Source organism: Leopardus geoffroyi, chromosome B3, assembly GCF_018350155.1.
Source record: "Leopardus geoffroyi isolate Oge1 chromosome B3, O.geoffroyi_Oge1_pat1.0, whole genome shotgun sequence".
Taxonomy (NCBI): Eukaryota; Metazoa; Chordata; class Mammalia; order Carnivora; family Felidae; genus Leopardus; species Leopardus geoffroyi.
In genome coordinates this window covers 144,846,789-144,873,970 of record NC_059337.1, presented here as the reverse complement: position 1 = coordinate 144,873,970, position 27,182 = coordinate 144,846,789, and the positions used below count along the sequence as shown (strand labels likewise).

Here is a 27,182-nt window from a genome sequence, read left to right as displayed (position 1 = left end):
ACACCGCTAAAACCGTGTCTGGGCCGTATCCACCTACAGCAGGTTCTGTGACACTCTCTCTAGAGCCACCCCCGCCCCAACGGTCAGTTCTACGTGTCCCGCTTCCCAGCTGGTTTTAGAGGTGGCTGTTCTCCTCACGTCCTGACCTCCTTCTCAGCACAGGCGTCCCCCTGAAATCTCAGAACGCCACCGGCATGGGGAGCGAGCACCCGCGGCTGCTGCGTGCGGCCTCTGTCACCCACGCAGCAGGGCGACCCCGCCCCTGCAAACACTGCAAGTGCAGAACCTGCACGAGAAGACGCTAACATAGTAACTTTCTCCCAGGGCAGAACGTCAGTGACGGGGAAGGATAGATGTTGGATACTGACCTGAAACACGCAGCCATAGCGCTTAAAACTACAGGTGCTGGGGGCATTGACGCACTCTGACAAGTGCGCACTCAACTGCAACGGGAAAGAGGCGTGAGTTGTGGCACAGGCGCTCGTACGAAAACGTTCAAACACAGTAAGGGCACAGAGAGCATCTGGTCTGCACTGTCACCAAGGGGGGTCGTCCGCCACGGGCGAGCATACGTCCTCTGCCTCCTAGACTCACCCGCAGTAAGTGCACACTGCTGCCACGTGCATACACATACATACGCCAGAATACAGAAATACAGTTACTGTAACATTTCTCAAACTTGCAGTTTCTCTAGAACAAATCGTTCCAAATGTGACATGCCGTCTGTAGCGCCAGAATTTAAAAAAGAAAGGGAAAAAACGTGAACTGAAATGAACATTTAAAGACTATAAACAAAAATCGCATGAAACACAAAAAAAGAGAAAGCATTCAGGATGTAACTGGGTCACACACCTAATATACGGTACACAGAGAGAACTGTATTTTCAGAGCAAGCTTACACGATGTACCATTACTCTCAATACTCAAGATAACGAGATGAGTTTTTCTTCTTCTGAAAAGACTTTTTTTTCCCTCTGAGTGGCCATAAATTCATGTAGCTTCTCACAGATCGCTAGGGTCATTCTAACAACATGAATCTTAATATTGTCACGTCTAATTGGAAGAAGAAAATTAGGAGAGATTGGGAGAGGATAACTCATCGGGGTAAGAAAAACCCCTTTGTTCAGCTTAACTGTTGGCAAATCGTCAAATAAAAACCACTTATGATGCCCCCTCAAGAGAAAAGGGAATTGAAATGTCTGCATTTTAAAGACATGGCGCTATTCGTTAAGCTAATACGATTTAAGGACAACTTCTTTTATTGAAGAAATTCTCATCAGGAAAACTCTAGGGGTAGATCTTCTTTACGGAAAACAATTAGACCCTGAGCTGGGGAAGGCGGTGTCTAAGCGCACCGCAGAGCCGGCCCCGGGGAACGTGTCTCCCCACGTGCAGGCGCGCACACACACGTACTCCCAGAGGCGCACGGCCGTGCCCTTCTTTGGCTCTCCTCTGTGTGGCAGGATGAAGAGTCCTTGAATCCTCTTCCTTCAGGTCAGTATTTAGGACAGAGAGGGAAGTGCTCTTTTGCCCCGTTGCGACAGCTGCAGAGAAGGGCAAGTGGGGAGCCTACGGGCCAACGTCTGCCAAAGGTCTCTGAGCCGGGGCAGAGTCGTGGTGGTTACAGGCCTGCAGCCTAGCACGCGCGATGTTCCTCTGAGCGCAGGCAGGAAGCTCTGGCCTGCGCCTGGAGGGAAGCACCCAAGAGGCAGATGACAGGGGACTGGCACAGAAATGGAGCATGAGACTGTGCACGGTAATGCCAGCTTAAAAGTTTTTTTTTTAAATATGCTCCTTCAGTGCCCCAGTACAATCATGAACCCATCCAGCTACCACTCCTAGTGGTAAAGCAGGGATGCGTGTGTCTGATGTTGATTTCAGGGCACTGCCATAAATCCAGGGCCGTGCTTTTCCCTGAATTGGCTACCATTGCTCCCAGAGCCTTTGCCATCGTTCTTTACGGGAGCGTCGGATAGAGACAAGAATAATCTACAGACCGGGAGCATCGTTCACCAGAAACCCGAGATAAACGCAGGTTGAAAGATTTTTAAAATAAAAATAACTTAGAGGCAAATGGAGTTAGCTTCTGTCCCTAGAGATAGCCCTGAGTAAAAACTTCAGAAGGAGTAAAAACCCGGGTCACCACTTCAATAGTTCAGACTCTTCATCCATTCACTTTAGCAGAGGGACGTCATAGTTTTAGAAATCTGTATGCACTTCCGTGCTACTCCTGGAGGCACATCCAGGCCTAGGGACCCCTGTCACCAGGCAAGGCCCTGCCCTTCCCTAGGACAGTCACCTTTTGGGAGGATGCACTGTGGGTGAGATTGGTTCTCGGGCTCCTCCAGGCCACACAGGTCCTCTTGCTCAGTGGGGACGTGAGACACTGACCCTCACCTCCCCAATACCCAGCGGTAAAATTCCAGGCTGTTGAAAAAGGCTGAGGTGAGCAGCCTCCTTTGATCGGAGCACCTAGGCCTAAGGGGCCTAAGGGGGTGGGGGCCAGGGGGCACAGGTGCACACCGAGCCACGGGAGCCCCAGATGCTTCCAAAACAGCAACCAGAGGGGCTCCAGGTCAGTAGTGGATGCAAAAACATTTGCGAATCTCTGGAATTTTTCCACCTGGATATATCCCGATCAAATTAAGTTAACATAATGGAAGATGTAAAATCTACCCACCCTCAAGAAAGCGTACCGAGGGCACCGGGAGAGGCTGTGCAGGTACCTTCTCACCGGCCCCTGAAATGTGGGCCCCCTTGCTCCTTAGCACCAACCCCATGCAGTATATGTGGCCAAATGGTTCTGGGGTGTCTGTAAAGTCATTTAGTTTGAGATAATCTTACAGCAATTCCTATTTTACAGATTAAAAAATAGCTTCTTCTTTGGGAACCTAAAAAGTTATTACCTTTGCTTGCACTGTAAAGTAATTCCGGCTTCTCAATTCTTAACATTTGGCTCTGAATTTAACCACTTGCAGCTTTTATTTGCTTGCTTCTGAAATTTCTTACGCCCCAACAAACGGGTTATCATTTTTCTACTACACGTGTCAGTATCGTGATCTGTAAAAACTTTGGCTTCAGCTACTGGGAAGAATGGACTCTACGGCACACTAGTCCCGAAGACCTCACCAGCTGCTGAACAGGTCCTCTCCGTGCCGCTTACCTCACTCCTCAGAAGGGTCTGGACACTGCACTTATGGGGGCAGGACACCACCACACAGGGACACTCAGTGTCTTCGTGTTTCTGGAGGGGAAAAAAAAGGTGTCATCAGCTTTGAGACATACAGCCCATCTCCCTTCGGATCCTACCTCCACCTCTGTCACCACAAAGACCCAGAGAACCCTCCGCTCACTGTCCCTGTTTGGTGTCATTCTAACACATTTGGAGGAGTCCTCACGTTCAAAGTTTAAGAGCCCAAAGGTAAGGTGTCTCAGGAGAGCTGCTCCACTCTGACAGGTGAGGACAATCTCGGGAGCACAGTCACAAAGCTGCCTCCACGGGGCAGCACCTCTCTGTGCCCACACAGCCCTGACACGAGAGCACAGACAGGCCCAGCCCTCGCCGTTGCTCACGCTGCAGCCCAGTGTCCAGCCTCTGCTCACAGATCAGGATGGTTTTCCTTTGGCCTCTCAGTTTGGGATCTGGAAATGATGCTTCTCCAATACTTCCAACAGTGTGAGCCACTGGGTCTTTAAATTACTGCCCTGAAACCTTACCTAGATTATCTTTAATGCATGGAAAATATGGAAAACTTTTGGTTTAGTCCTTTTTTCCCCCCTAAAGTTTATTTATTTTGAGACAGAGAACGAGAGAGAGCACGAGTGGGAGAGGGGCAGAAGAGAGGGAGAGAGCGAATCCCAAGCAGGCTCTGCACTGTCAGTACAGAGCCCGGTGTGGGGTGAACTGTGAGATCATGACCTGAGAGGAAACCAAGAGTCGGACACTTAACCTGAACGAACCACTCAGGTGCCCCGCTTTAGCCCTTCTTTGGATGGCACAAATTTCAACTTTGGAGAGCCTGGATGATGGCAACCGCTGAACCCATGCCCGAAGCACCTGCTGGGCATCTGATCAGTGGCAAAGTTAGGGCACGGAACCCAAGAGCCCTGGAGAGCACCGCCAGACATGTGACGAGAGGCCACCAGAGAGAGACCGATGTAGGCAGAAAACACACGTGACCGCAGGCCACATGACACATGTGGGACAGGCTCCCGGGGGCAGCATCACTGAGCAAGAAGGGAGCCCGGGTGCTTGCTGTTTTCCTCTGTGACCCTGGGACACTTCTGATTCTCCTAATCCGGTTTTCCAGATTAGGGCTCCACAGTTGTGCTGCTGCGAAGCTGAATGACGGGGAGGGTGGCAGGGGGCACCAGCCGAGAGCCTCAATCTGATTAGGCAGGCACAGTGTGGAGCTGGGCACCGCACTCAGCTTGCTTCAGAGGGTTTTTAAGTCCGGGGTCTGTGAGCGCACTGTGCGACGGTCTGCAGGGCAGAGAAGGCACCCACGATTCGAGGCTGCTCTGCTCCTGGGCTTGGGAGAGCCCCCAGAGGGCGCAGCCACACCTGCTCAGAGCTCAACAGAAAGCGCCTGGCTGGGCTGAGCCTGACCAGCAGGCCTCCCATAAGAGGTACCACACGGGGGACACTGGCTTTCCATTTCCCAGCTGTGCATGGAATCCCCTAGACTTTGTCTTTCAATGGGAAACCCTGGACAAATGGCTCCACCCCCTGCCTCATGTGTAAGTGGGAGGAGCGGCCCTGAATCAGGAGCCTGGAGGGGTCACAGGGCAAACGATGCACAGGTGCCATGCCTCCTTCCTGAACTACCCCTCAATCCCCCTCCATCCCCCAGGCTAGCAAACAGGTAATCAGCACTGCGGCAAGGGGAGGCTGGGTGGGGAGCTGAGGCAGGGGGTGGGGAGGGAAGAGTGGGAGGGGAGGCTGGGGCCAGACCCATCTGTATCCTCAAATGTGTGTCTCTGCAGATCCATGGAAGGGTATCTGAACAACAGACTTCCAGAAGTAGGCTTGGGTATCAGAGGGTACAGGCATTTTAAATGAATCTTGACGGACATTGCCAAACCACCCTCCAATAACCCTGCACAAACCCATTCCTGTCGATAGAACACACACTCCTACACCCTTGTCAATTCTATCAAACTTTTCAATCTCTGACCACCTGACAGGTGGAAAAGGCCAGGAGTGTAATTGGCAATTTTTTTACATTAAAAAAAATTTTTTTTTTGAGAGTGTGTGTGCATGCGCGTGTGTGCACACAAGTCGGGGAGGGGACAGAAGGAGGGAGGGAGAGAGAGAATCTCCAGTGGGCTCCACACCCAGTGCCGAGCCTGACTCGGGGCTCGATCTCACAACCATGAGATCATGACCTAAGCTGAAATCACGAGTCTGATGCTTAACTGACTGGGCCACCCCAGGCGCCCCTGCAATTATTTAATAATGTGTGGTTAAGTGTATTTTTCATATTTGTTAATCATTTCTATTTCCTGTGAATTGCCTTTTCATGGTTTCTGCCCAATGTAGTGGGTTGAATAGTGAGCCCCCCAATTCATGTCTCTCCAGAACCTCAGAATATGACCTTATTTGGAAATAGGGTCTTTGTGGCTATAATCAGTTACGATGGGGCCCCTGAATGCAACCCTGGGAGCCCTTATGAGTGGAGGGGCCACACCCAGAAGAAGGTATCTGAGTAGGGAAAGGGTCCCTCCTGGGGCTGTCGGAGGGAGCAGGGCCCTGACAACAGCCTGGTTTTGGATTTTGGCCATCCAGAACTCTGAGAGAATAAACTTTTGTTGTTCTAAGCCACCAACTTTGTGGTACTTTCTTACACCGGCCCCAGGAAAATAATATGCCCAGTAAAAAACCTGATAACCTAGTGATACATAAGAATTCTCTCCACACTAATGAATTAGTCTGGTCTATGAAATTACACGTAACCCATGTGCAAGGCATAAGGCATAACTACACAGTAGACACCCACCAAGGACAAGCAGGGAACCAATGACTTCCCATTGACCTGTGTGCCCTTCTCCAACTCTCCCCACTTTCCTCCAGGGAGGAATGCCTGAACCCCAAATCAGAATTTTGTGTTTCTGCTTCCTTTGCTTAAAAAAAAATTTCATTGCACATATATGTGGGCCAAACAAAATATGGTTTTGCTTTGCTTTTGAATTTTATTAAAACGGAACTCTACCCTATGGGTCCTCTGAGAACCAGCACAGCATTCTGCCTCTCAGGCTCATGCCCGTGTCACACGAGCTCCAGGCCCACCTGCACTGTTGTCTGGTAACGCCGTCCTACGATTTCCCTGCTCCGTCCCAGTCTGCCGGCTCCACACAACTGATGCGTCCCTTGTCCAGCTGACGGACGCCTGGGGCCGTTTCCAGATTTCTCTGCTCGGTTAGTGTGGCCCTATCTCCTGGTGTGTACGTGTGACAGCTTCTCTCACACAGCTGGGGGAGGGACTGCTAATTAGCTGAGTACATGCACGGTCCACCTAATAAAACACTGCCAAGTGGTTTTCCACAGTGGCTGTACCTGGACATATTCCCATTACAATACATACATCCTTCCCACAAAGTGAGATCTTTAGAATTCTGACTTTCCACAAATTAACAAAACTGCTTAAAAAGACCATATTCGGGGGCACCTGGGTGGCTCAGTCAGTTATGCATCCGACTTCAGCTCAGGTCATGATCTCACAGTTCATGAATTCGAGCCCTGCACCGGGCTCACTACTGTCAGCCCAGAGCCTGCTTCAGATCCTCTGTCCCCCTCTCTTTCTGCCCCTTCCCCACTTGTGCTCTCTCAAATAAATAAATAAAATGAAAAAATAAAAAAACAAGTAGAAGTAAATAAAATAAAGAGACCATATTTAACAATTCCTAAACAAAATATGGAAGGGATTCTCTCCTGGCACTTTAACTTGTGCTGATCGATGGATTAAAACAAAAAACAAACAAACAAAAAATTTGGGGCACCTGGGTGGCTCGGTCGGTTAAGCATCCAACTTCAGCTCAGGTCATGATCTCACAGTTGCTGAGTTCAGGCCCCACGTGGGGCTCTGTGCTGACAGCTCAGAGCCTGGAGCCTGCTTCGGATTCTGTGTCTCCCTCTCTGTCTGCCCCTCCCCCACTCATGCTAGTGCTCTCTTTCTCTCTCTCTCTCAAAAATAAACAAACATTAAAAAAAATTAATTAATTAAAAAAACTTGAAAACAGCTGATATAATGTCACTACCATGGTTTACACGTAGGAAAGAAATTCTATGAACTGCAGTGGCCCAGGGTTTTGGTTTTGTCAGTGTGTATTTCATCAACGTTTGATGTATGTGACATACTTGATAAAACACAGGAAATGTGGGAGGGTCAGGATGACCTGGGGCTGCAGACATGCCGAAGTCAGAAGGCTGCCGTTTCTGAAAATAAACTTGCGGCAGGAGAGGACCAAACAAAGCGTGCTCCTAGCCGCAAAATGAGACCCGGGAGTCAAATCCCAGCACTGACAGGACAGGAGGCCCAGGGCAGGTCCAGGGCAAGTCCCCTCCCGGGCATGTAACTGCCCTGCTGGTGTCAGGGGAGAGGTTCACCAAAGTGATCTCAAGCAGGCACGCCCCTCATCTCTATTACAGGTCTTGAGTGAAACTGACATGTGCCTCAAGCCACCCTCTCGTGTCTGTTTAAAAATTGTTCTCATGGGGCGCCTGGGTGGCTCTGTCGGTTAAGCGTCCAACTTCAGCTCAGGTCATGATCTCACGGTTCGTGGGTTCAAGCCCCGCGTCGGGCTCTGTGCTGACAGCTTGAAGCCTGGAGCCTGCCTGGGATTCTGTGTCTCCCTCTGTCTCTGCCCCTCCGCTGCTCGCTCGCTCTCTCTCTCTCTCTCTCTCTCTCTCTCAGAAATAGATAAACATTAAAAAATAAATATATTTTTTAAAAAGTCTCTTTACAGCATCCTCTGTAATTCAGAGTCAGTTACTTACATAGTATTTAACCAACACTACAATTCTTTCTCAAATGAAAATTAATTCCTGGGTTCTATTCTGCAAATAAAGATAACTGATTTTTGCAAGAAGCAAAGTATAACTTTGGTAGCAACCTAGCAACACATGTAAGTCTGGAGTAGTGCTCATTAGGCATAGGTCTCGTTCACTTGAATCTAGTTACTGAAGGAATTATTCAATTAGAATGAACACTATTCCCATTTCCCACAGTTCTGAAAAGTCCTTAATAACTAGAAATGTCTACAGAAATCATACAGGAAAAAGATTTCACGGGAGAAGAAAGTCGCAGGTGTCAGAAAGCTGTACAAAGTAAGGTAAATTATAAAGATTATGAATTAGGGTACATCTCATTTCCTACAGAAAAACAAACTTTTCCTAAATTTTGGTCAATAAATGTTCCACAATATCCACCAGGAACCAACAGTGGCCCCCACACCCCGGCCACATGTCTCTGGTCCTCTCCTGCCTGGTGGTCCCATCAGTCAGGGTGCTCCCAGCAACCTCTCCCCTCCCCCGCCTCTCAGTAACGTCTGCTCTTCCTGCCGCCCCCACACTCTCCGGCTCCCTCTGCCTCTGGAGCACCAGTCTCCTGACCCTTCCACACCGGCCACTCCTTTGCTAGATGCCTCCCCCCTCAGCAGCCTGTAAGCGTTCATGTGCCCCAGGCCTCTGTCCTCGGACCCTGGCTCTCCTCCTCGCTGGCCCCAGTGCCAAAGCTACAAGGACCACCTCATCAAGCCGCACCTGCAGCCCAGACCAACTCCCCGACCGCCCTCCCGAGCCTGTTTCGCTCTACTGCGCCCCCCTCCGTAGACACTTCAGTTGCTCCAGCTGCTCTAGTTACAAACGCTGGGTGCCATCCTTCACATTCTCCACAGTCAAGCCACCAGCTAATCCCTCCGCCTCTACCTTCCAAACGTGCCCCTGTGCACCGGCTCCTCCCTCCTTCCTCCTGTGCAGGCCAATACGGTGCCTTGCCTGCATGTTTTCCTCTTACCCTACGTCTACCTGGGACACCTGCCAGAGCGCTGCACGTAACGGGGAACTCTGACATCACCCCCTTGCTCACGGCTGCCCGCTGCCTGCCCCCACCCTCTCCTCTGCACTGTGCCTCTGCCCCGGGCCTGGGAGCCATACGGGCCTCTCGCGGTTCCCAAACTGACGGCCTTGGGGACGCCAGCCCTCATCAGCCCTCTTCCCATGATGCTAGTGTGTTGTTCTTCACAGTACAAGCTGCTACCACACAGTATGTCTGCGTGTTAATCACCTCTTCCCACTGGAAGGTGAACCTTACCACCGAACCCCCGGCTCCCAGAACGGTGCCCAGCACGCAGCAGGCGTGCAGTGAATATTTGTTCAAGAAATGGACAAACATTTGAGGGTTACTGTACCACTGACTGTTTTCAAAGTCTGTCCTCTGCTCCCAACATCTCTTTCTAATTTACAGATAAGGGATCTGATTTCTGCCACGTGCACAATACAGACCTGTGCCAAAATAATTGAGGTATGAAAAATGTTAAATCTGCATCTCTCTCCAAGACAGACAGCTACACTTCAATACTGCAGGATGAATTACCCTAGTGAAGTGGTGACTATGTCCCAGAGCTGCTTAAAAGATGAGGCAATCCCAGAAGGTTTGGAGGACATTTCCTGGGACAAAAGAAAATTTCTACCTTTTTTGATAATCAGTCTTCATTTTTTTGGCATCCCAAGGGATAGTCAATCAAAGCAATGGGGAAATGTTAATGACACAAATCAAAATGGGCAAAAACAAATAAAGCTTGACTGTGACTTAAAGTCAGATGAAAACTGCTATTTACTCCTGTCTTCTCTCTTTGTTCCTCTTAGAATAGTCGTTTCGAACGCTATTCTGTGACAAATTACACCTGGACTGAGCAGCAGGCAGGGGAGACGGGAGGGCCGGGCACCTGCAGCGTGATCATCGGGACCTGACTTTTGCAGTGGCTGCACGTGGCCTCCCGGTACTTGCAGGCCTTTTCCACGTGGTCACGCAGGTCTCTTCTCAACACTTTCTCTTTGCAGTCAGCACGGACACACGACAGCTCTTCAAACTGGCAATCATTCTTTAAATGCACCTGTAAAACAAACGCTTCGAAATTCTTAATTGGCATAGAAATTCGATCGGAAATGCCAGATTCCAGCCTCTACGCAGCTAACTCCTCCAGAAATGTTTCCATCCGCCACCAGACTAGGTTTCACAGAGAAGGGTGGCAAACATACTGGGAGACGATGAATTTCATATTCTATTTAGTGATTACTCAAACTATACTGCTTTTCAACGTTTATTTATTTTTGGGACAGAGAGAGACAGAGCATGAACGGGGGAGGGGCAGACAGAGAGGGAGACACAGAATCGGAAACAGGCTCCAGGCTCTGAGCCATCAGCCCAGAGCCCGACGCGGGGCTCGAACTCACGGACCGCAAGATCGTGACCTGGCTGAAGTCGGACGCTTAACCGACTGCGCCACCCAGGCGCCCCTATACTGCTTTGCAAAGGAGCAAGCCGACTCTCCTCCCTGGGCAAATGAATGGTTATCTGCTAAGGACTTTGTTTTATTCCAATTCAAATATCCTGGGGCGCCTGGGTGGCTCAGTCAGTTAAGTGTCTGACTCTGGTTCAGGGCATGATCTCACAGTTTGTGAGTTCGAGCCCCACGTCAGGCTCTGTGCTGTCAGCATGGGACCTGCTTCAGATCCTCTGTCCCCCTCATTCTCTGCCTCTCCCCCACACTTGCGCGTGTGCACACGCTGTCTCTCTCTCAAATATAAATAAACATTTTTTAAAAAAGTCCAATTCAAATATCTTCCAGGATAAAATATGATGCTAATCAAAAGACGTAAGATGTTAAGTTGAGTTTCATGATTTAAAAAAAAAAGAGAGAGAAAGTTTTAATGAGCCTTCCAAAATTAAAATATCAGTTCAGATTTCTTTCCATTCTAAATAGGCTGGGGGTGTTTAAAAACCAGTTGGCAATTCTGCCAACGTCATAAAAATAACACTCGGTACCCAAGCGGCTTGGGCCGCCTTCATGTCTGGTTGTGTTTTGGACATCAACGTAAACGTGGTCTTTCCGGTGCACACCAGCCTGCACACTTGGGAAGCGCCTTCCTCACAGTAGGCCCGACCCTGACCCCCACCGTCCGACCCTGACCCCCACCGCCCCGGGGACTTACCAGCAGGTGTCCCAGGGTCAACTGCTCCGTGCAGCCCCCGCCCTCGTTCCTGCAGTAGATCTGAAGAGCCAGAATCTCTCTCTTGCAGCAATTATCCTTAAACACCTGAAATGGAACGACGGTTGTCTTAGAGGATTAATGTTTCTTCATCTCCACACGCTGCCACTTCAGACAAGGCAAGACCACTTTAAAAAAACCACCAGAGCATCTCTTAAGTGGACCTCCGGAAGCATTAAGGACTATCTTAATTTCTAATTTCTAAAGTAGAATGAAGGAGCTGTCCCCACTAAGAGACACAATTTAAATAATACAACCTCAACTACCTTCTTTTATTAGATAAGCCAAAAGAAAACAAGTTCCACTGAATAATTAAAGATCACTTTGGAGCATCCAAACATTTTGAATGGACTCCGATGTAACTTCAACTTCAACTGCCCCGGGGGCACACCAGGACCGGGTTCATATTTGACTCTGGAGACTTCCAGGAGTCAACTCTGTGGGGGACAGCTATGGGTGTGGGTGGCAGGACCCACTACGACTCAGGCCTTTTCAGATCGCTTGCTAAAGAAACACCAAAATTGGGGCGCCTGGGTGGCTCAGTCGGTTAAGTGTCCAACTTCGGCTCAGGTCATGATCTCATGGTTCATGAGTTCAAACCCGCGTCGGGCTCTGTGCTGACAGCTCGGAGCCTGGAGCCTGCTTCGGATTCTGTGTCTCCCTCTCTCTCTGCCCCTCCCCACTCACGCTCTGTCTCTCTGTCTTAAAAATAAATAAAACATTTTAAAAAAATAAATAAAAAAAAAGAAACAGCAAAACTACTGTAAAAGATCACACTCTGCAGATGGTTTAGAAACATTTGTTTTGGTTCTTTCTCCTAAGGCTATGTCGCTCATAACTCATTTTTCACCAAAAAGGGGGCAGCATTAGCCAGCCACTGAAACAAACTCTTTTAAATAAATACTGCAAAGATGGAAGTTAATCCAGTAATGAAAATGTTTCCCCCTTTTAAAAATTTTTTAATATTTATTTATTTTTGAGAGAGAGAGAGAGAGAAGGAGGGAGGGAGGGAGGGAGAGACAGACAACCATAGCATGAGCAGGGGAGGAGCACAGGCACAGGGAGACACAGAATCTGAAGAGGCTCCAGGTTCTGAGCTGTTAGCACAGAGCCCCATGTGGGGCCTGAACTCACGAACCATGAGATCATGACCTGAGCTGAAGTTGGGTGCTTAACTGACTGAGCCACCCAGGTGCCCCGAAAATGTTACCCTTTGAAAATGAAAACCTTCCTTCAATTTTACTTTTCCTTTAGAAAATGAGCATCCTGCCTCCTTCTAGTAACATAGTCTATACCATCTTAGTCTTCAGGCATTTCTAAGAAACTCCCCTATATGTTACTGTTCTAGAACAGTAAACAAACAAGGATCTTAACATGCCTTTCTCAACTCCACAGGCAAAGAAATAGAATCAACAGCTGCTATGAGTTAAAAATAAAGTAATTTGGAGTCAAATTTAATCCTTTATAAACATGACTTTTTAAAAAACACACTAAAGTCACCAAACAGGTATTTTTAGCCAGTAAGAAATAAGTTTCTTTTTTGTGGCATTAAGTTCCCTAAGTCATTTGAGTTCAACATTACAGATAAAAAACATAGGTTGGAAACATCAAAACAGTGAAAGGACAGAATCTTAGGGCTGAGCTTATTTACTGTCACTGTCCCAGGGTACGAATGTGGAGCCTGAGGCCGCACCGTGACCGCAGAGGCCGATCCCGGGCTCCGGACCCCACACTCCCATGAGGACCCAAGGCATCAGTCGGCATCATTTAAGATGCTCCAACAAAACCAGATCAATGCCACTGAAAACTAGGGCTAGTAACTCTGAACAATGAAACAGACAAGTCTGCTGTTTGAACCTCTTCTCTCAATCACCCAGGTCCAATCCATGTTCACAAGTTAGTGACCCTGCAAGGATAAGGGGTAGAGTTGAGGGACGTGTTTTCCTAAGAGCCCCCTCCCTTTTGCTGACTGCAATCTGGAGCAGCCAGTAATCGCTGAGGAACACAAGGTACGTGCACATTTTGCCCGTTCTGTCTCTCAACTGTCCAGGGACTTATGCTGGGGGCCCTAGCTCTGGATCCCCACGTCACTGCACTCACCTGGGCCGCCCTGACGACAAACCCAATATGTAAAGTGCTCTGGGCAGGAAAACCCCAGAGCAAGAATTTTACTGTGCAATTTAATGACCAACATTTAAAAAATTGTTAGGTTCATCAATCAAAATATCAGTACCACACACTTTTACTGATATTTTAAGTACTTTAAGAATGAGTCGTTTCAAACCAAAAGTGTGCCTAGCAGGGTCTGACAATGCGTAGATGACCAGAGGCGCTGTGGTGGGGATCCGAGCCCCAGGAGGGAAGCTGGTGGGAGGTCCCCTCTCAGTCCTCTGAGAGCATGCGCTGAGGTCGAGAGCTTTCGCTGGCACACCTAATCACGTGGGGAGGGCAGGGCTGAAATCCTGCATCCGTCTAAGGACTTGGAGAGAACGCGCAGGGGGCAGGCAGACAGCAAGTCCCACGGAGCCCCGAGACCTGCGCTCTAGGAGCCGAACCCCAGCTGCCTGGGGCAAAGGCCCAAGAGGTGCATCTCTGTGTTTCACTTATACCTCCCGGAGTCTCAGGAGGTGGTGCCACTACCGTCACAGGTGAGGAGACAGGTTCAGAGGGTGAAGCACCTGGCCGAGGTCACCCGGCTGAGCAGCCGCTGTGTGTGTCCAGTGCCCATGTGACACAGTTCCTGCCTGGCTCCCGCAGCACCGCCCTGACACCCCGAGATACGGCCAGCATGCCCGGAGCCCTGGATGCAAACTGTACGCACAGTACTACGTGAGCAGTTGACACGAGAATTTCTTAAGCCCCCAAGGATACCTTATCTTTGATGATGCCTTCTTGACACGCGGTACATTTTGGGCTGGAGGAGCTGAGGGAAGAACACACAGCAAAGACATTAGACAGAGCGCAAGTCATGTTCTCACGTGCAGCATTACGGCCAAGCATGCTGTGCGGAGTTCAGACCGGCGGCCAGAGCTCCGGGATGCCATGCTCTACTGGCTTCAAGCATCAAGCCACAGAAGAAAAGGGCTAAATTTTTTTGACGGTGATTTTTCATAAGGAAGTTTTTAAGCAGAACAGCTTAGATCAGTCCCACTTGGAAAGCCCCTTTCAATTAAAAGTGAAATTTTATTTCAGAAACCAAAACTAGCTCTCCGTGGAGGAGCTCTTCCGTGTGAGCATCCACAGCTTATTGGGAGGGCCTACAAACGGTCTTGCTTTATGAAAACGGCCAGTACTTTCTCCATATGTTATTTTCCTTCACGATACACTGAAAAGCCAATGCAATTCTGCAGTTAACAGTGCGAGAATCTGAAACTGACCCTGTGTAGGAAAACCGTTCATCCACTACATCATTCTTGTCCCCAAACGCAGGACACGAGCCACTGCTCCCCCGCTGCCCATTTTTGGACTTGATTCTAACTGCATCTTGTGTCTGGAAACCACCTCCTAGATATTAAAAATAAAACTAAGTCTAACCCTCTTTACTTCCACGGCCCCTGCCCGAGACAGGGAGTCCGCGGAGGCTTCGGGAAGGAGGGGGCGGGGTTGACAAGTATGTACTGGGGCCGTGGGCAGAGTGGGGAGGTTCCACAAGCCTGGAAAGCCAGGCAGGAAAACTGAGTGTTGATGGGAGACTTAATGTGTTTTTAAGTAAAAGGTCATTCATGTAGACTATACTAATATGAAGCTTGTGCTAAATTGCTTTAATCATATGAATCTTTTTATATCCACAGACCCAGAGCTGAGTAGCATCCGGATAGGATCCCTTGACACCTGCAAAAACATGGAGCAGGACGAGAGCCAGGAGCAGAAAAAGGAGGGACACCAGAAGAGGAATAGCCCTCTGGATGCTCTGCCCCAGGAGCCCCTGCCCCCCAACGGCCAGCAGCCCTCCCCCCTGGCCCGGAGCTGCAGTCCAGGTGTCTGCGTTAAGAGAAATCAGGTGCTCTGAGTCTACGCTGCCATCACTAAGCTGGACTCAAGAGCCGTTTTCCCCACAAGCAGGGGAAGTGGAGTTCACCGTCCACAGTATGTGGATAAGACCACAGCCGGAAGTGCCCAGGAGGAGGAGGACAGGGAGGGAGGCTGCCTGCTGTGTGATTCTCAAGGGCCCTGCCCTCAGTGGTGAATCAGGAAGAGAGAAGTGGGCAGACTTCCCAGGCCCCTGTGCCCTGGCAGTGGAGACCAAGTCTGAGAGCATCCTGCCATAACCCCCAGTGCCCGGCACGATGACCAGAAAATACTGGGGGATGAACCAAAATGCTTTCTTGGACAAAGTTATTTGTGCTGTAGAACTCCAGCCTGCCTCCCCAGATTCCCTGAGTGATTCTAAAATGGCACCAACATTGACAAGGGCTTCCAAGGGCTCATGCATGCTTTGCTTACACTTGCTGGGTGAGTGTGGGCATACTGGGTTCCTAGCTAGGTTCCCGTCCTGCTGGCCCCGTCCTCAGTCTCTGCCCCCCACCCTGAGCACCTGCACTTTAAGGGCTCCTTCGGCCTTTGCTGATGGGTGTGTCTCCTGTGTGGAGCCGTGAGCTTCTGGAGCAAAAATCAGCAACACAGGCAGGGGGGGCATCAGGGCACCAGGGCCAGCGTGGTGAGTGCCATGAGGAAGGTGGCAGGTGCGGGAGTGACTGCTGAGAGGTGCTTGTGGGGAGAGGAGACAGCAGTCTGGGGGACGGGGCTGGGTAGTCCAGGCCGCGCGTCACAGAAGCCTTGGAAAACCCAAGCACGACGTCCTCTTGGCTTTCCCTGGATGATCACGGGCCGGGCTCTGAGAATTTTATTTGGGTTTCTTCAGAGCTTTTAACCTTTACAGAGTTTACTGTTTAGGGAAGTGAAGAAGGGGGCGGGGGAGAGACCGGAGAAGCCCAAGACGCGGCGAGGGCCGACACGGGCAGCAGGACCCACCTCAGCAGGGCCGCCATGCAGGTCTCACAGAACCGGTGTCCGCACTCCGTCTGCTTCGGGTTACACAGCACCAGGCGGCACTTCTCGCACTTGTACTTGTCCTCCACGGTCTTCACAAACCTTTCTTTGTAACCTCCTTGCTCGGGGACGAACACGGACGTCCCGGCGCCGCGGTCAGGGTGCAGCTTCAGTGGCGGGTTCGTCTGCAGTGTGCCAGGGGATTCCATCTTTTTACTTGACTCCATGTCAGGAAGGAGAGATTCTGCGGAAAAGCAACAGCACTTAGTAAAACGTGTCACGTCGTCCTGCACACGAAGTAAGAAACGTGGCTTTGGAAACGGGGAAGTGCCTGAAAGCCGAGGGGGCTTCTCCAGGTCACCGACCTCACAGGGACCCTCCCGACTCGAATGTGTGACGGGAACGAGCTTGAGCAAGCGTGCCTCTCTCCTTCGCACTCCACCCACTGTTACTGTTAACGTGACTGTTCAAAAAGCTTCTGAAGGCATCAGTTGTGTCTCTAAAGGTTCTCTGAAATACAGGTAGCACTTTGCTGTGCTGTAACTTAAACGTGTAGGTGTCAGTCCGACATCCTGGCCAAAGCAACGGCCATCCCCAGCCAATTTCACTTCTTGGTGAACCTCACCGCCGATGACAGTCCCCGGGGCGTGACTCAGGCGTGGCCTGCCATCGCCGTGGAGCCTGTGCTGGGAGCAGCGCCGCCCCTCCAGCAGCAGCAGGTACTGTCCGCCTCCTCATGCTGCTCTTCCCCCCGAGCAGACCCCACAGACCCCACGAGGCACCCACAATGCTCCGATCCGGGCGCACCGTGACCGGCACCTGCTTTCCACCAGCCCGGCCCACCTCACCAGCCCTGCGCCAACACGGCCCCCCGCTGCACACGCCAGAGCTTCAGGGTTGCACCCCCTGTGGATATGCAGGCCTTCCGTGCCTGGGGGCGGAGCTGGCAGAGGGGACACGGGGACTGAACGGGTCTCCAGTGCCTGTCTGGACACGCTCTCCTAGCGCACAAGGTGGCAAGTGTGGTGGGTTCCCACCTGCAAGTTCCCGTCAATAGGCAAAAGAAGCATTTCCTGGATATGAGCCACCAAGACCCCTGCGTGCGTGGACCCGCCAGCTGAAGTGCATGGCAGCACGTCCGGCCAACCTGCGGAGCAATTTCCTTAAGACTCACCAGGTCGGGGCACCTGGCGGCTCGGTCAGTTAAGCATCCGACTCTGGAGTTTTGGCTCAGGTCATGATCTCACGGTTCATGGGATCAAGCCCTGAGTCAGCGCAGAGCCTGCTTGGGATTCTCTCAAACACTCTCTCTCTCTCTCTCTCTCTCTCTCTCTCTTCCAGCTCATGCTCTCTCCCTCTCAAAATAAATAAACCTTTTAAAAACCCAAAAAAACCTCACCAGACCTCTCAAAAGGACACCGTGTTCTTGCTCAATCCATTTATTTCTGCTACTTACAAAAATAAGGGCCAAATTCCTTCTACTTACAAGGCCCCGGGGTCTGTCCCCCATCGCCTTCCCCTCTCTCCTCAGTGCCAGGCCGCCACGAGCCAGTGTGGGGGCCCCCAGTGCACCCCGGGTTTGCTGGAACGAGCCCTCACGCCGGGCCGCAGGGTGCGGGTGGGGAGCCCACTCCCCGGAGCCTTGATCTGCCTCATGTGGGGCCGGAAGAATGAACGTTTCACAACCCGGGACATATGCAATGCCAGCAGCCTAACATCTGACAGAGAAATGAATTAGTGTTCTAGCCACACTCGGGCTAGTTTTAATAAAACAGAACATCACTGTGGTGAAGTGTGGGAGCCTCCTGTGAAATCCATCTATTTATGAAAACAACAACAACAAAGATTTTAAAACGACCTCAAAAGGCCAGCAGCCCTTTGTTCACGAATTTGTTGATCAGAATCCTGTTCATGAAGACGCTGAGCGGGAGGTGCCTGGGGCTCGCTCTGCCCGTCAGAGACAATGGTTGTCCAGGAGCCAATCGGCTGCCACCTGCGACGGCTGGTGACCTCTCCCACTCCCCACCTCAGGCCCTTGCTCCCATAGATGCTCTAGGTTGACCCCCGCCCCCGTTCCCGCGGACCGCACCTCCCCACCTTCTCCAGGGGGCTCGGCTCCGCCAACCCCACTCGCCCGACCCCTCTTGCCCTGTCTGTGCTTTCTCCACGGCACTTCCCACCTTCCGACGCCGCATGCTCATCGCTTACGGTGTCTCTCCTGCGGCAGAGCCCGAGCTCCCCGGACACACAGGGTTTGTTGACGGAAAACGCCAGGTACCTAGAAGAGTGTCTGACGGGCAGGAGGCACCCGGTACACATCTGCTGAGCTAATCACGGAGGGAAAGGTGAGGTGTGAGCCACTAGTACCAAGCTGTGTTTCTATGACAACCGACTCTTCCAGGAAAAGAAAACTCCTCAGCTTTTGGATATGGTCTTGGAGATTCTAGCCTTGAAAACTCCTTCTTGGCTTATAAACAATTTGTGACTTTGGTATCTTAGCCAATAGTGCTTAGGAAGCTATGTGTTCAATAAACAGTCTGTAATGAGAAATACTTGATTCTTTAAAGGTGAATTTCCTATTTCGAGCCTGAGAGACAATTCACTTTGGATCAAACTAATGATAAATGATGTCCATTTACCTACGACATGTCATAGTCTGTATAAGCAAGTATACAGTTTGGGATCTTTGGTTTTTGTAGGCCACTGAAGAGAAGTGAACAGATATGCAGAACGTGTCCCAGGCACATCAAAGAAAACATCACAGCAGCCCTGTCCCGAAGGGCAGAGGCCAGCCCACAGCCGGCAGGCCTGTCGGGACTCACCTGTAATGCAGGGTGTCGGCATGGGCATCTCTGTCTGCAGTGGGCCACTGTGGGCCTCTGACAATCCTACCCAGCATCCCTGCATCTCGTCCCATGCATGCCCCATTCCTGATCTAGGTTGCGAGCTGGAGAATGAGCCTTTGGGAAGGAGGTAAAGATGCCCCGCAGTGCTTACACTGCAGGAGCCAGAGACCTCCTGTGCCTTGTATTCATAAGGGAAGAAAAAGAAGCATAAGACAATGGTCTAAACGTGTAATGTCCACAATAGGCAAATCCACTGAGACAGAAAGCAGATTCATGACTGCCAGCGCTGAGGGAGGGGGAGCATGTACTGATGGGCACGGGGTTTCCTGCTGGGGTAACGGAGGTGTTCAGGAACCGGACGGTGGGGATGGGTGCACGGCTCTGTGAATACACAACAACCCACTGAACCAGACACTTATTCTTTTTTTAAATGTTTTAATGTTTATTTGAGAGAAAGAGAGAGAGAGAGAGTGAGCGAGCAGGGGAGGGGTGGGGAGGGAGAGAGAGAGACAGAAAGAATCCCAAGCAGGCTCTGTGCTGTCAGCACAGAGCCCGATGCGGGGCTTGAACTCATGAACCGTGAGATCATGGCCTGAGACAAAACCAAGGGTCAGATGCTCGACTGACTGGGCCACCCAGGCGCCCCTGAACCAGACGTACGAGGGAGCACTGTGAGATTTTCATTTATACCGTAACAGTACATGCCCTCAGAGAAGACAGCAAGCAACCAATACGGGAGAGTGAGGTGTGAAAAGCAAGTACCAGACCCCCTGACCTCGACGACCCAGAGGCAGACACTCCCTTCTGGGGTTCTGGGAGGGCGTACAGACATCCGGGAATGGCAAATGCACATAAAGAAAACTTGCCTTTCTTTTTCCCTCCACACAAACTGTGTTGCACATGCAAGTTGATCGACAGCTTCCTTTCGAAAGCAGCGCCACGTTCTGACCGTTTTTCCCCATCAGCATATACAGATCTATGTCACTACCCTGAAGGGCTGCGTACAGCGCTCCACTGGACGCTTCACCATAGTTTATACAACCACTTCTACTAATGGACAGTTAGGCTGGTGCTGGTGTTTTGCGATTGTGGGCAATCTGCAGTGAACATTCTTGAACACCTATCTTCGCACGTTTAGGAAAGCTTACAGCGACAGAACTGCCGGGTCAGAGGTGATGTGTATCTCACAGGACCGTAATCACGCCAAACACTTGTAAATGTTGCACATTACAGATTCCCTCCAATATTCACTAAACTAGTAAACAGATATCATTTCAGAGAACCACAGCCCATTTCACTCAAATGCGGACGCTTCCTACTTTACTCTGGCCTCAGCAGTGTTTTCTGGAGAGTGCTGCTGGCCACACGGTTGTACAAACTCCAGGGCTCCCAGCCTGCAAATGCCGGGGGGCACACCCACTGCCCTTCTACGTGGTAGGAACACCCTTCTCCATGAGCGACTCTGCAAAGGCTGGCCAAACTAACCACATTTTATTTCATAAACACAACATACCCACAACAGCTCTGTTCCTCACATGTCAGGGACACAGGGATGAGATCGTCCCTGCCCTTAGAGAGTTTTCAGGGAGTCACAAGGATGTGGGCACTCCAGGGTCAACAAACAGCGGACATGAAGAAACACCACCCAGGAGTTACAAAGGGCTGCAGATCTTCAAAAGAGAAAGATATCACCTCGGTTTTGGGGAGATCTGGGCTTCATGAATTGGACTGGTGGCATCATTTCAATTCCAACAGAAGAGAACAAGAAGGAGCAGCAGGAGACACAGCACAGGCAGGTGGTCATGGAGGGGAACCTGGTGTTAGGGGCTCTGGGGAGGAGCCAGACAGGCAGGACATCTGGCACTGAGTGGCCTGGGTGGTAAGGCTGGCCGGTGTCCTTCGCTGCGGTGGATCCTTGGGCACAGCATTTATCCTCAGGGCCCCACTTCTTCTCTTCACCTGAAAAGCAGATACTACTCCTAACTGTCATAGTACTATCAGGAGTCACTGTAATACTGTATGTCGCATCCGTCTGCATACAGAGAAGACACGTCCTCCCGCCAACAGCGGTCAGGGGGTCTGACAAGGATTGGGCTGTTTTCCTCATCTTACTTAGATAGCCCCCAAGCCTGGCTTAAAAAGCCTCTTCTCAGCAGTTAGACAAGGAAAGAGAAGAGAAGAGAAGAGAAGAGAAGAGAAGAGAAGAGAAGAGAAGAGAAGAGAAGAGAAGAGAAGAAAAAGGAAAAGCAGAGAAAAGAAAAGGAAAGAAAAGGAAAAGAAAGAAAGAAAAGGCATCCAGATTGGAAAGGAAGAAGAAAAACTATTTCTGTTTTCAGAGGACATAACCTTATATATACAACTCACTTAGGGAATCAACTAAAAATGAGTTAAACTAATAAACTTATTTAGCAAAGCTGCAGAATAAAAGATCAATATATAAAAGTCCATTTTATTTTTTTTATTTTTTAAAGTTTATCTATTTTGAGAGAGAGAGCGAGTGAGCGTGCATGGGTGGGGGAGAGAGAGAGGAAGAGGGAGAGAATCCCAAGCAGGCTTGCACTATCAGCAGGTAGCCTCACAAACCATGAGATGACAACCTGAGCTGAAATCAAGAGACAGACGCTTAACCGACTGAGCCACCCAGGTGCCCCTCGTATTCCTATGCACTGTAGTGAACAATCCAAAAATGAAGTTAAGAAAACAGTCCATTCATAATAGCATCAAAAAGAATAAAATATTCAGGGACAAATGTCAACTGAAGGAGGGCAAGATACCTATACTGAAAATTACAAAACACTTTTGAAAGACAGCAAAGATCTGAATAAATGGGAAGGCATCCCATGTTCATGGGCTGGAAGTCTCCACACTGCTGAGACAGTGACACTACTCAAACTGATCAAATGCATCCCAACCTCTATTAAAATCCTAGCTGGCTCTTTTAGAAGAAATTAATAAGCTGAACCTAAAAATCAGATGGAAATTCAAGGGAGCCAGAATAGACAAAACAATTTTGACAAAGAACAGAGCTCGAAGATGCACACTTCCATGTTTCAAAACTTACTACAAATTATTCAGGACACTACGGAATCGGCACTAGACATACATATCGATGAAAGAGTGCTGAAAGTTCAGAAAGAAACCCTCATGTCTGGGGGCAACTGATTTCTGACAAGAGTGCCAGGCCTTTCAATGGGGCACTCAGTGCCAGCGACCTCACTACTGCTACCGGACAAGGAAGACCTCCTCCTGGGCATTCTCTTTCTGGCTCTTCAGGGCTGCACTGGCAGTTACCACCCCAGAGCTGCTTAGACATCCACCTCTCTCTCTCCCAGGTGAGCAACTTGGCACAGCTCTGGCACACCAAGTACTGTTGAAGGGAAGGTAGTGGGTGGTGGGTGGGTTCTAAGACCTCCCTGGCTGGTATCCTTCCTGCCTTTCAAATAAATGTATTAGATGATATTTGACACGTAAAAAAAAAAAAAGATTATATGTGGGGGTGCTTTGCTGGCTCAGTGGGTAGAGCATGCAACTCTTAATCTCAGGGTTGTGAGTTCGAGCCCTATGTTGGGCATAGAGCCTACTTAAAAAAGTTTTTTAAGAAGATTGTGTGCAATACACGTGCAAGGCAAGAATACAACAACAACAACAACAACAACAACAACAACAACAAAATAGACCTCCCGAATCCACTGCCTACTTAACAGTCACCACCTACCCATGTGCTCCTTCCTCAGCCATCCTCCTGACTCTCTCCAGAAGTAAATGTCAGCCTCAACTTTCTATCTATAATCCTCTTGCTATCATATATATTCTTCTTCTTTTTTTAAAAAAAATATTTATTTCTTTTTGAGGGAGAGAGCAAGCACAAGCAGGGGAGGGGTAGAGAGAAAGGGAGAGACAGAATCTGAAGCAGGCTGCAGGCTCCAGGTTCCAAGCTGTCAGTGCAGAGCTCAAACTCACTAAGTGTGAGATCGTGACCTGAGCCAAAGTCAGACACTCAACTGACTGAGCCACCCAGGTAGGTACCCTTCTTCTTAAACAATATACTTTCGCCTGTTTTTAATTGCACAGAGTGATACCATACCATATGTAGTCTTCTGCCATCAGCACTGTAAGTTTTCACCCTTGTCTGCTCTGTGCAGGAGTTATGCTTCATTCATTTTCATGGCTGTATAATATTCTACAACTGACATATCCGTTTTTATATCACAGTTGCCAGTCTTTGCTATCATGAGAAATGTGCTCTGAATATTCTGGCACATCTGTTATGGAATCCTGCATAAGTTTCTCTAGGGTACGTGCTCTAGATCAGGGGATCGGAGGTTAGCAAACTATAGCCTGTGGGTTAAATCTAGCCAGTAGGCTGTTTTTGTTAGGTTACTGCTACTATTGCCTATTTCCTTGAGCCAAGAATGCATTTCAGATTTTTAAAGAGTTGAACAAACAAATGAAACCTAAAGATCCACAAAGCCTAGAATACTTACCAACTTGCCCTTCACAGAAAGAGCCTGCCAATCCCTCTCCTGGACTGGGCGCCTAGAACGCAGAGGAACTGCTGATTTGCAGGTTGTATTCGTGGCCAGTTTACAAGCGAGGGCCCGACTGCTCTCCAAAGCAAAGCAGTGTAAACACTTCTATTAATCCACATCCTCACCAACTCTGGGAATCAGACCTCTTAGGTTCTGCCAACCTAGCAGGTATAATGGTCTCTTTTTTCTTACCCTAACGATTAATAAGGTTTAGCATCTTTCATACGTTCGTGGGCCACTTATGTTTTTCCTTCTGTGAAATGCTTGATTGTGTCTCTGCCATTTTTTAATTGGGTCACTATCCTTTTTAGTACTGATGTGTGGGGATTATTCACATATTCCAACTAGTAATCCTTTGTTAGTTATATATACATGTCTTTCCCCAGTTTGTGGATGGCTTTAATGTTATTTATATCTTTCAATGAAGAGAAGTTCTTAATTTTAATGTATTCAAATTTGCCCATATCTTGGCCTTTTAAAAATATTCAGATTATCTCATAGGTGATGCTGATGAAAAAGGCACTACAGTATATATTAAACTGAAAGAGAAAGCAGCTTCAACTCTATTACAAAGTCATTTTCAAAAGAAGAATATTCTGTTCAAATAAAACTAGCAAATAAGCCAGTAGGTCAAACACACTCACAACTGCTCAAGGGAAAGTTTTCCTAAACAAGAGTTTATTCAAGTCAGAAATGACACGAACCCCGAGCAGGGCCCAGTGGGGAGGCCCATGACCTTCTGTATCAATGAGATGGCCAATGGGGGCCTTAGCTGGCCCAAAGGAAGCAGGAGCATGACACCTCAACAGGTGCCAGGACTGGTGGACGGATGAACACTCTCAGGTTTACTCATGATCCCAAACTCTGCTAGCCATCAACTGACACTATGAAAAGTCAGTTCTGATTTAAAGTGTGAGAATCACCTGACCACTTTCTAAAACAACTAGGACAATAGGGACGATGCCTTTAAGTCTTTAAATAAGACAAATACCCACTTATTATGTCCCAAGGAAAAGGGAGTTTGGATTTAGGAAAATCACCACTGGAGGCAGTTTTTCACAATCAATTCAGAGGTGGAGGGAGAATAATGAGCATCCCTAAAATTGGACAGTAATGTGATCACCTTGAGACCCCACACAAAGTCATGCAGATGGAGAAACCACTGAGGTGAATCTGCTTCAGTCCCTTCAAGCTATGTACCGGGGGGGGGGGGGGGGGGGGGTTTAGATACTACCTGATCACCAACGGAAACAAAAGTTGCCAATAGCAACATGGGAGGGTACCATTTTTACCAGAATGCCCTCTAACCAACAGGCACAAAACAAATATTAAAAACAATTTATCTTTGGGGCACCTGGGTGCTCAGATGAGCATCCGACTTCAGCTCAGGTCATGATCTCATGGTTTGTGAGTTCAAGCCCCACGTAGGGCTCTGTGCTGACAGCATGGAGCCTGGAGCCTGCTTCAGATTCTGTGTCCCCCTCTCTCTCTGCCCCTCCCCTGATCTCACTCTGCCTCTCTCTCCTCAAGAATAAACATTAGAAAAATTAAAAAAAATAATAATTTATCTTTTATCTTGCTTACCTCCATAAGGCATCTTAAATCCTTTCTGAATCAGGTGTGGTGTACATAAATTTGGCAAACTCAAAGTTGGTCACAATGTTAAAAACAAAACAGTGAGCAATGTCAGTGAAAACAGCTGAGTAAGAAACTCCAAAAATCCATCCTTCAATAAAAGAAAAAAACTGGCAAAATCCATCAAGGACAACTGTTTGGAACCTTAGAAACTAACCAAAAGCTTGTAACAATCAGAGGAACACTTAAGCATGAGAAACCAGCTGAATCTTGGTAAGAACAGTGAGCTCACTGGCATTTTTTTCCTCTCCTGAAATCATGTGCCAGGACAGTGGCCTGGATACTAACAGCCTGCAATTGCTGGTCAGATATCTGGCAGGAGGTGGGGGGATAGTGGGAGAAGAACAGACCTTATATGCAAAGAATTTTGGTGGTTTAACTTACCTAGAAGATCAGCTCAAAGCATTTGACTTTACCTCAATAAACAGAACTCTCCCAATGCTAAGGTGGTTACTGTAGGGGGAGGGGGTGGTGATTACTGAAAATGTTTAGAGGCAAATTCATTAACAACCACTGCCTGGGGCAATCAATAACAATCAAGGCAAACGAGAGATTAACCAAAATGTTGAAAAGAAAAGTTACGGGGGGGGGGGGGGGGGGGGAAGGGCCCTAATAAACTCCAATGTGTTTCTGGGAATCTAGAAGGTCACACAAATGCTGGGGGCTGCGTGCACGCTCAAGAAGGCCTGAGAAGGCTTTAAGCCTCTGGCTGACCTTCAAGTTCTACACAGAGGAAGTGAATGGTAAGTAAGAGTTGTCAACTGCCCAGCTGAAATGTTGAAAGCACACCCCAACAAAACTCACAAAGACCCCATCTGAAAAGACTGGGAGATAATTTTTGTTCTAGGCACTTACAGAAACCTCTGTCCAATCACTAGTTGACTCCTACACTAATGGAACAGGGACTTCAACGACCACACATGATAAAGAATATACACTTTACAGACTTAGCTCAAAAAGTCATTGCACAAGCAACAACAAAAAATCCTGGGGAAAGGGAAGAATCTCATTTCCAGATCTGCCACATTATAATACGAAAAATTTCCAATTTTCAGCGAAAGATTACAAAGCATGCAAAGAAACAAGGAAGTATGGCCCATAACAGGAGAAAAAACAAGAAACAGAAGCTGTCCAGGAGGAAACCCAGACACACTAGACTCACAAAGACTTTAAATCAGTGTGCACATGTGTTCAAAGAGATCAAGGAAACCATGTGCCAAGAACTCAAAGAAACCATCAGAACAATAGCTCACAAAATAGAGAATTATCAATAAAGATACATTTTTAAAAAGAACCAAACAGAAATTCTGGAGTTGGAAAGCACAACAACTGAAACGAAAATTCACAACAGGGGCTCAACGGCAGAACATAGCAGGCAAGAGAAAGGACTGGAGAACCTGAAGATGAGTCAACTGAGTTTATCCAGGCTAAGTTACAGAAGGAAAATACAAAAAAGAAAAGTGAACAGAGCTTTAAAGGCCTGTGGGGCATCATCAATCACACCAACATACACGTTATGGGAGTTCCAGAAAGGAGAAGAGGGAGAGAAAGGGATGGAAAGAATATCTGAAGAGACAGTGGACATAAACTTCCCCTATTTGATGAAAAATATTAATCTGTACATCCAGGAACCTCAACAAATTCCATGAAGGATAAACTGAAAGAGACTCACACTAATATACATTATGATCAAACTGTGGAGAAACAAAATTCTGAAAGCAGCAAGAGACAAGCTACTCTACATAAAAGGATTTCCTCAATATGAGTAACAGCTGGCATCTCATCAGAAGTCATGGAGGATAGAAAATGCATGACATATTCAATGGAGTGTGAAAAAAAATTAACTAAGAATTCTGTATCTAGCAAAACTATTCTTAAAAAATGAGGGAGACTCTCAACAAAATACTAGCAAAT

The 27,182-nt window shown here is 48.7% G+C and overlaps 1 protein-coding gene across 7 annotated transcripts in view; it reads right to left on the bottom strand.

The window, feature by feature from the left end:
* Nucleotides 1-27,182, bottom strand: part of TRAF3 (TNF receptor associated factor 3) — a 119,314-nt gene that overhangs the window by 17,986 nt on the left and 74,146 nt on the right. For 6 of the 7 annotated variants that reach the window (XM_045448318.1, XM_045448316.1, XM_045448315.1 and 3 more), the window contains 6 exons: nt 16,241-16,502; nt 14,141-14,192; nt 11,213-11,317; nt 9,946-10,113; nt 3,164-3,244; nt 369-443 (listed from right to left, as the gene is read on the bottom strand). In XM_045448318.1, the coding sequence (XP_045304274.1) occupies nt 369-443; nt 3,164-3,244; nt 9,946-10,113; nt 11,213-11,317; nt 14,141-14,192; nt 16,241-16,485 (726 nt within the window). In that variant the 5' untranslated portion in view covers nt 16,486-16,502. The remainder of the gene's footprint in view (nt 1-368; nt 444-3,163; nt 3,245-9,945; nt 10,114-11,212; nt 11,318-14,140; nt 14,193-16,240; nt 16,503-27,182) is intronic. The other variant, XM_045448320.1, reaches the window with a different exon arrangement.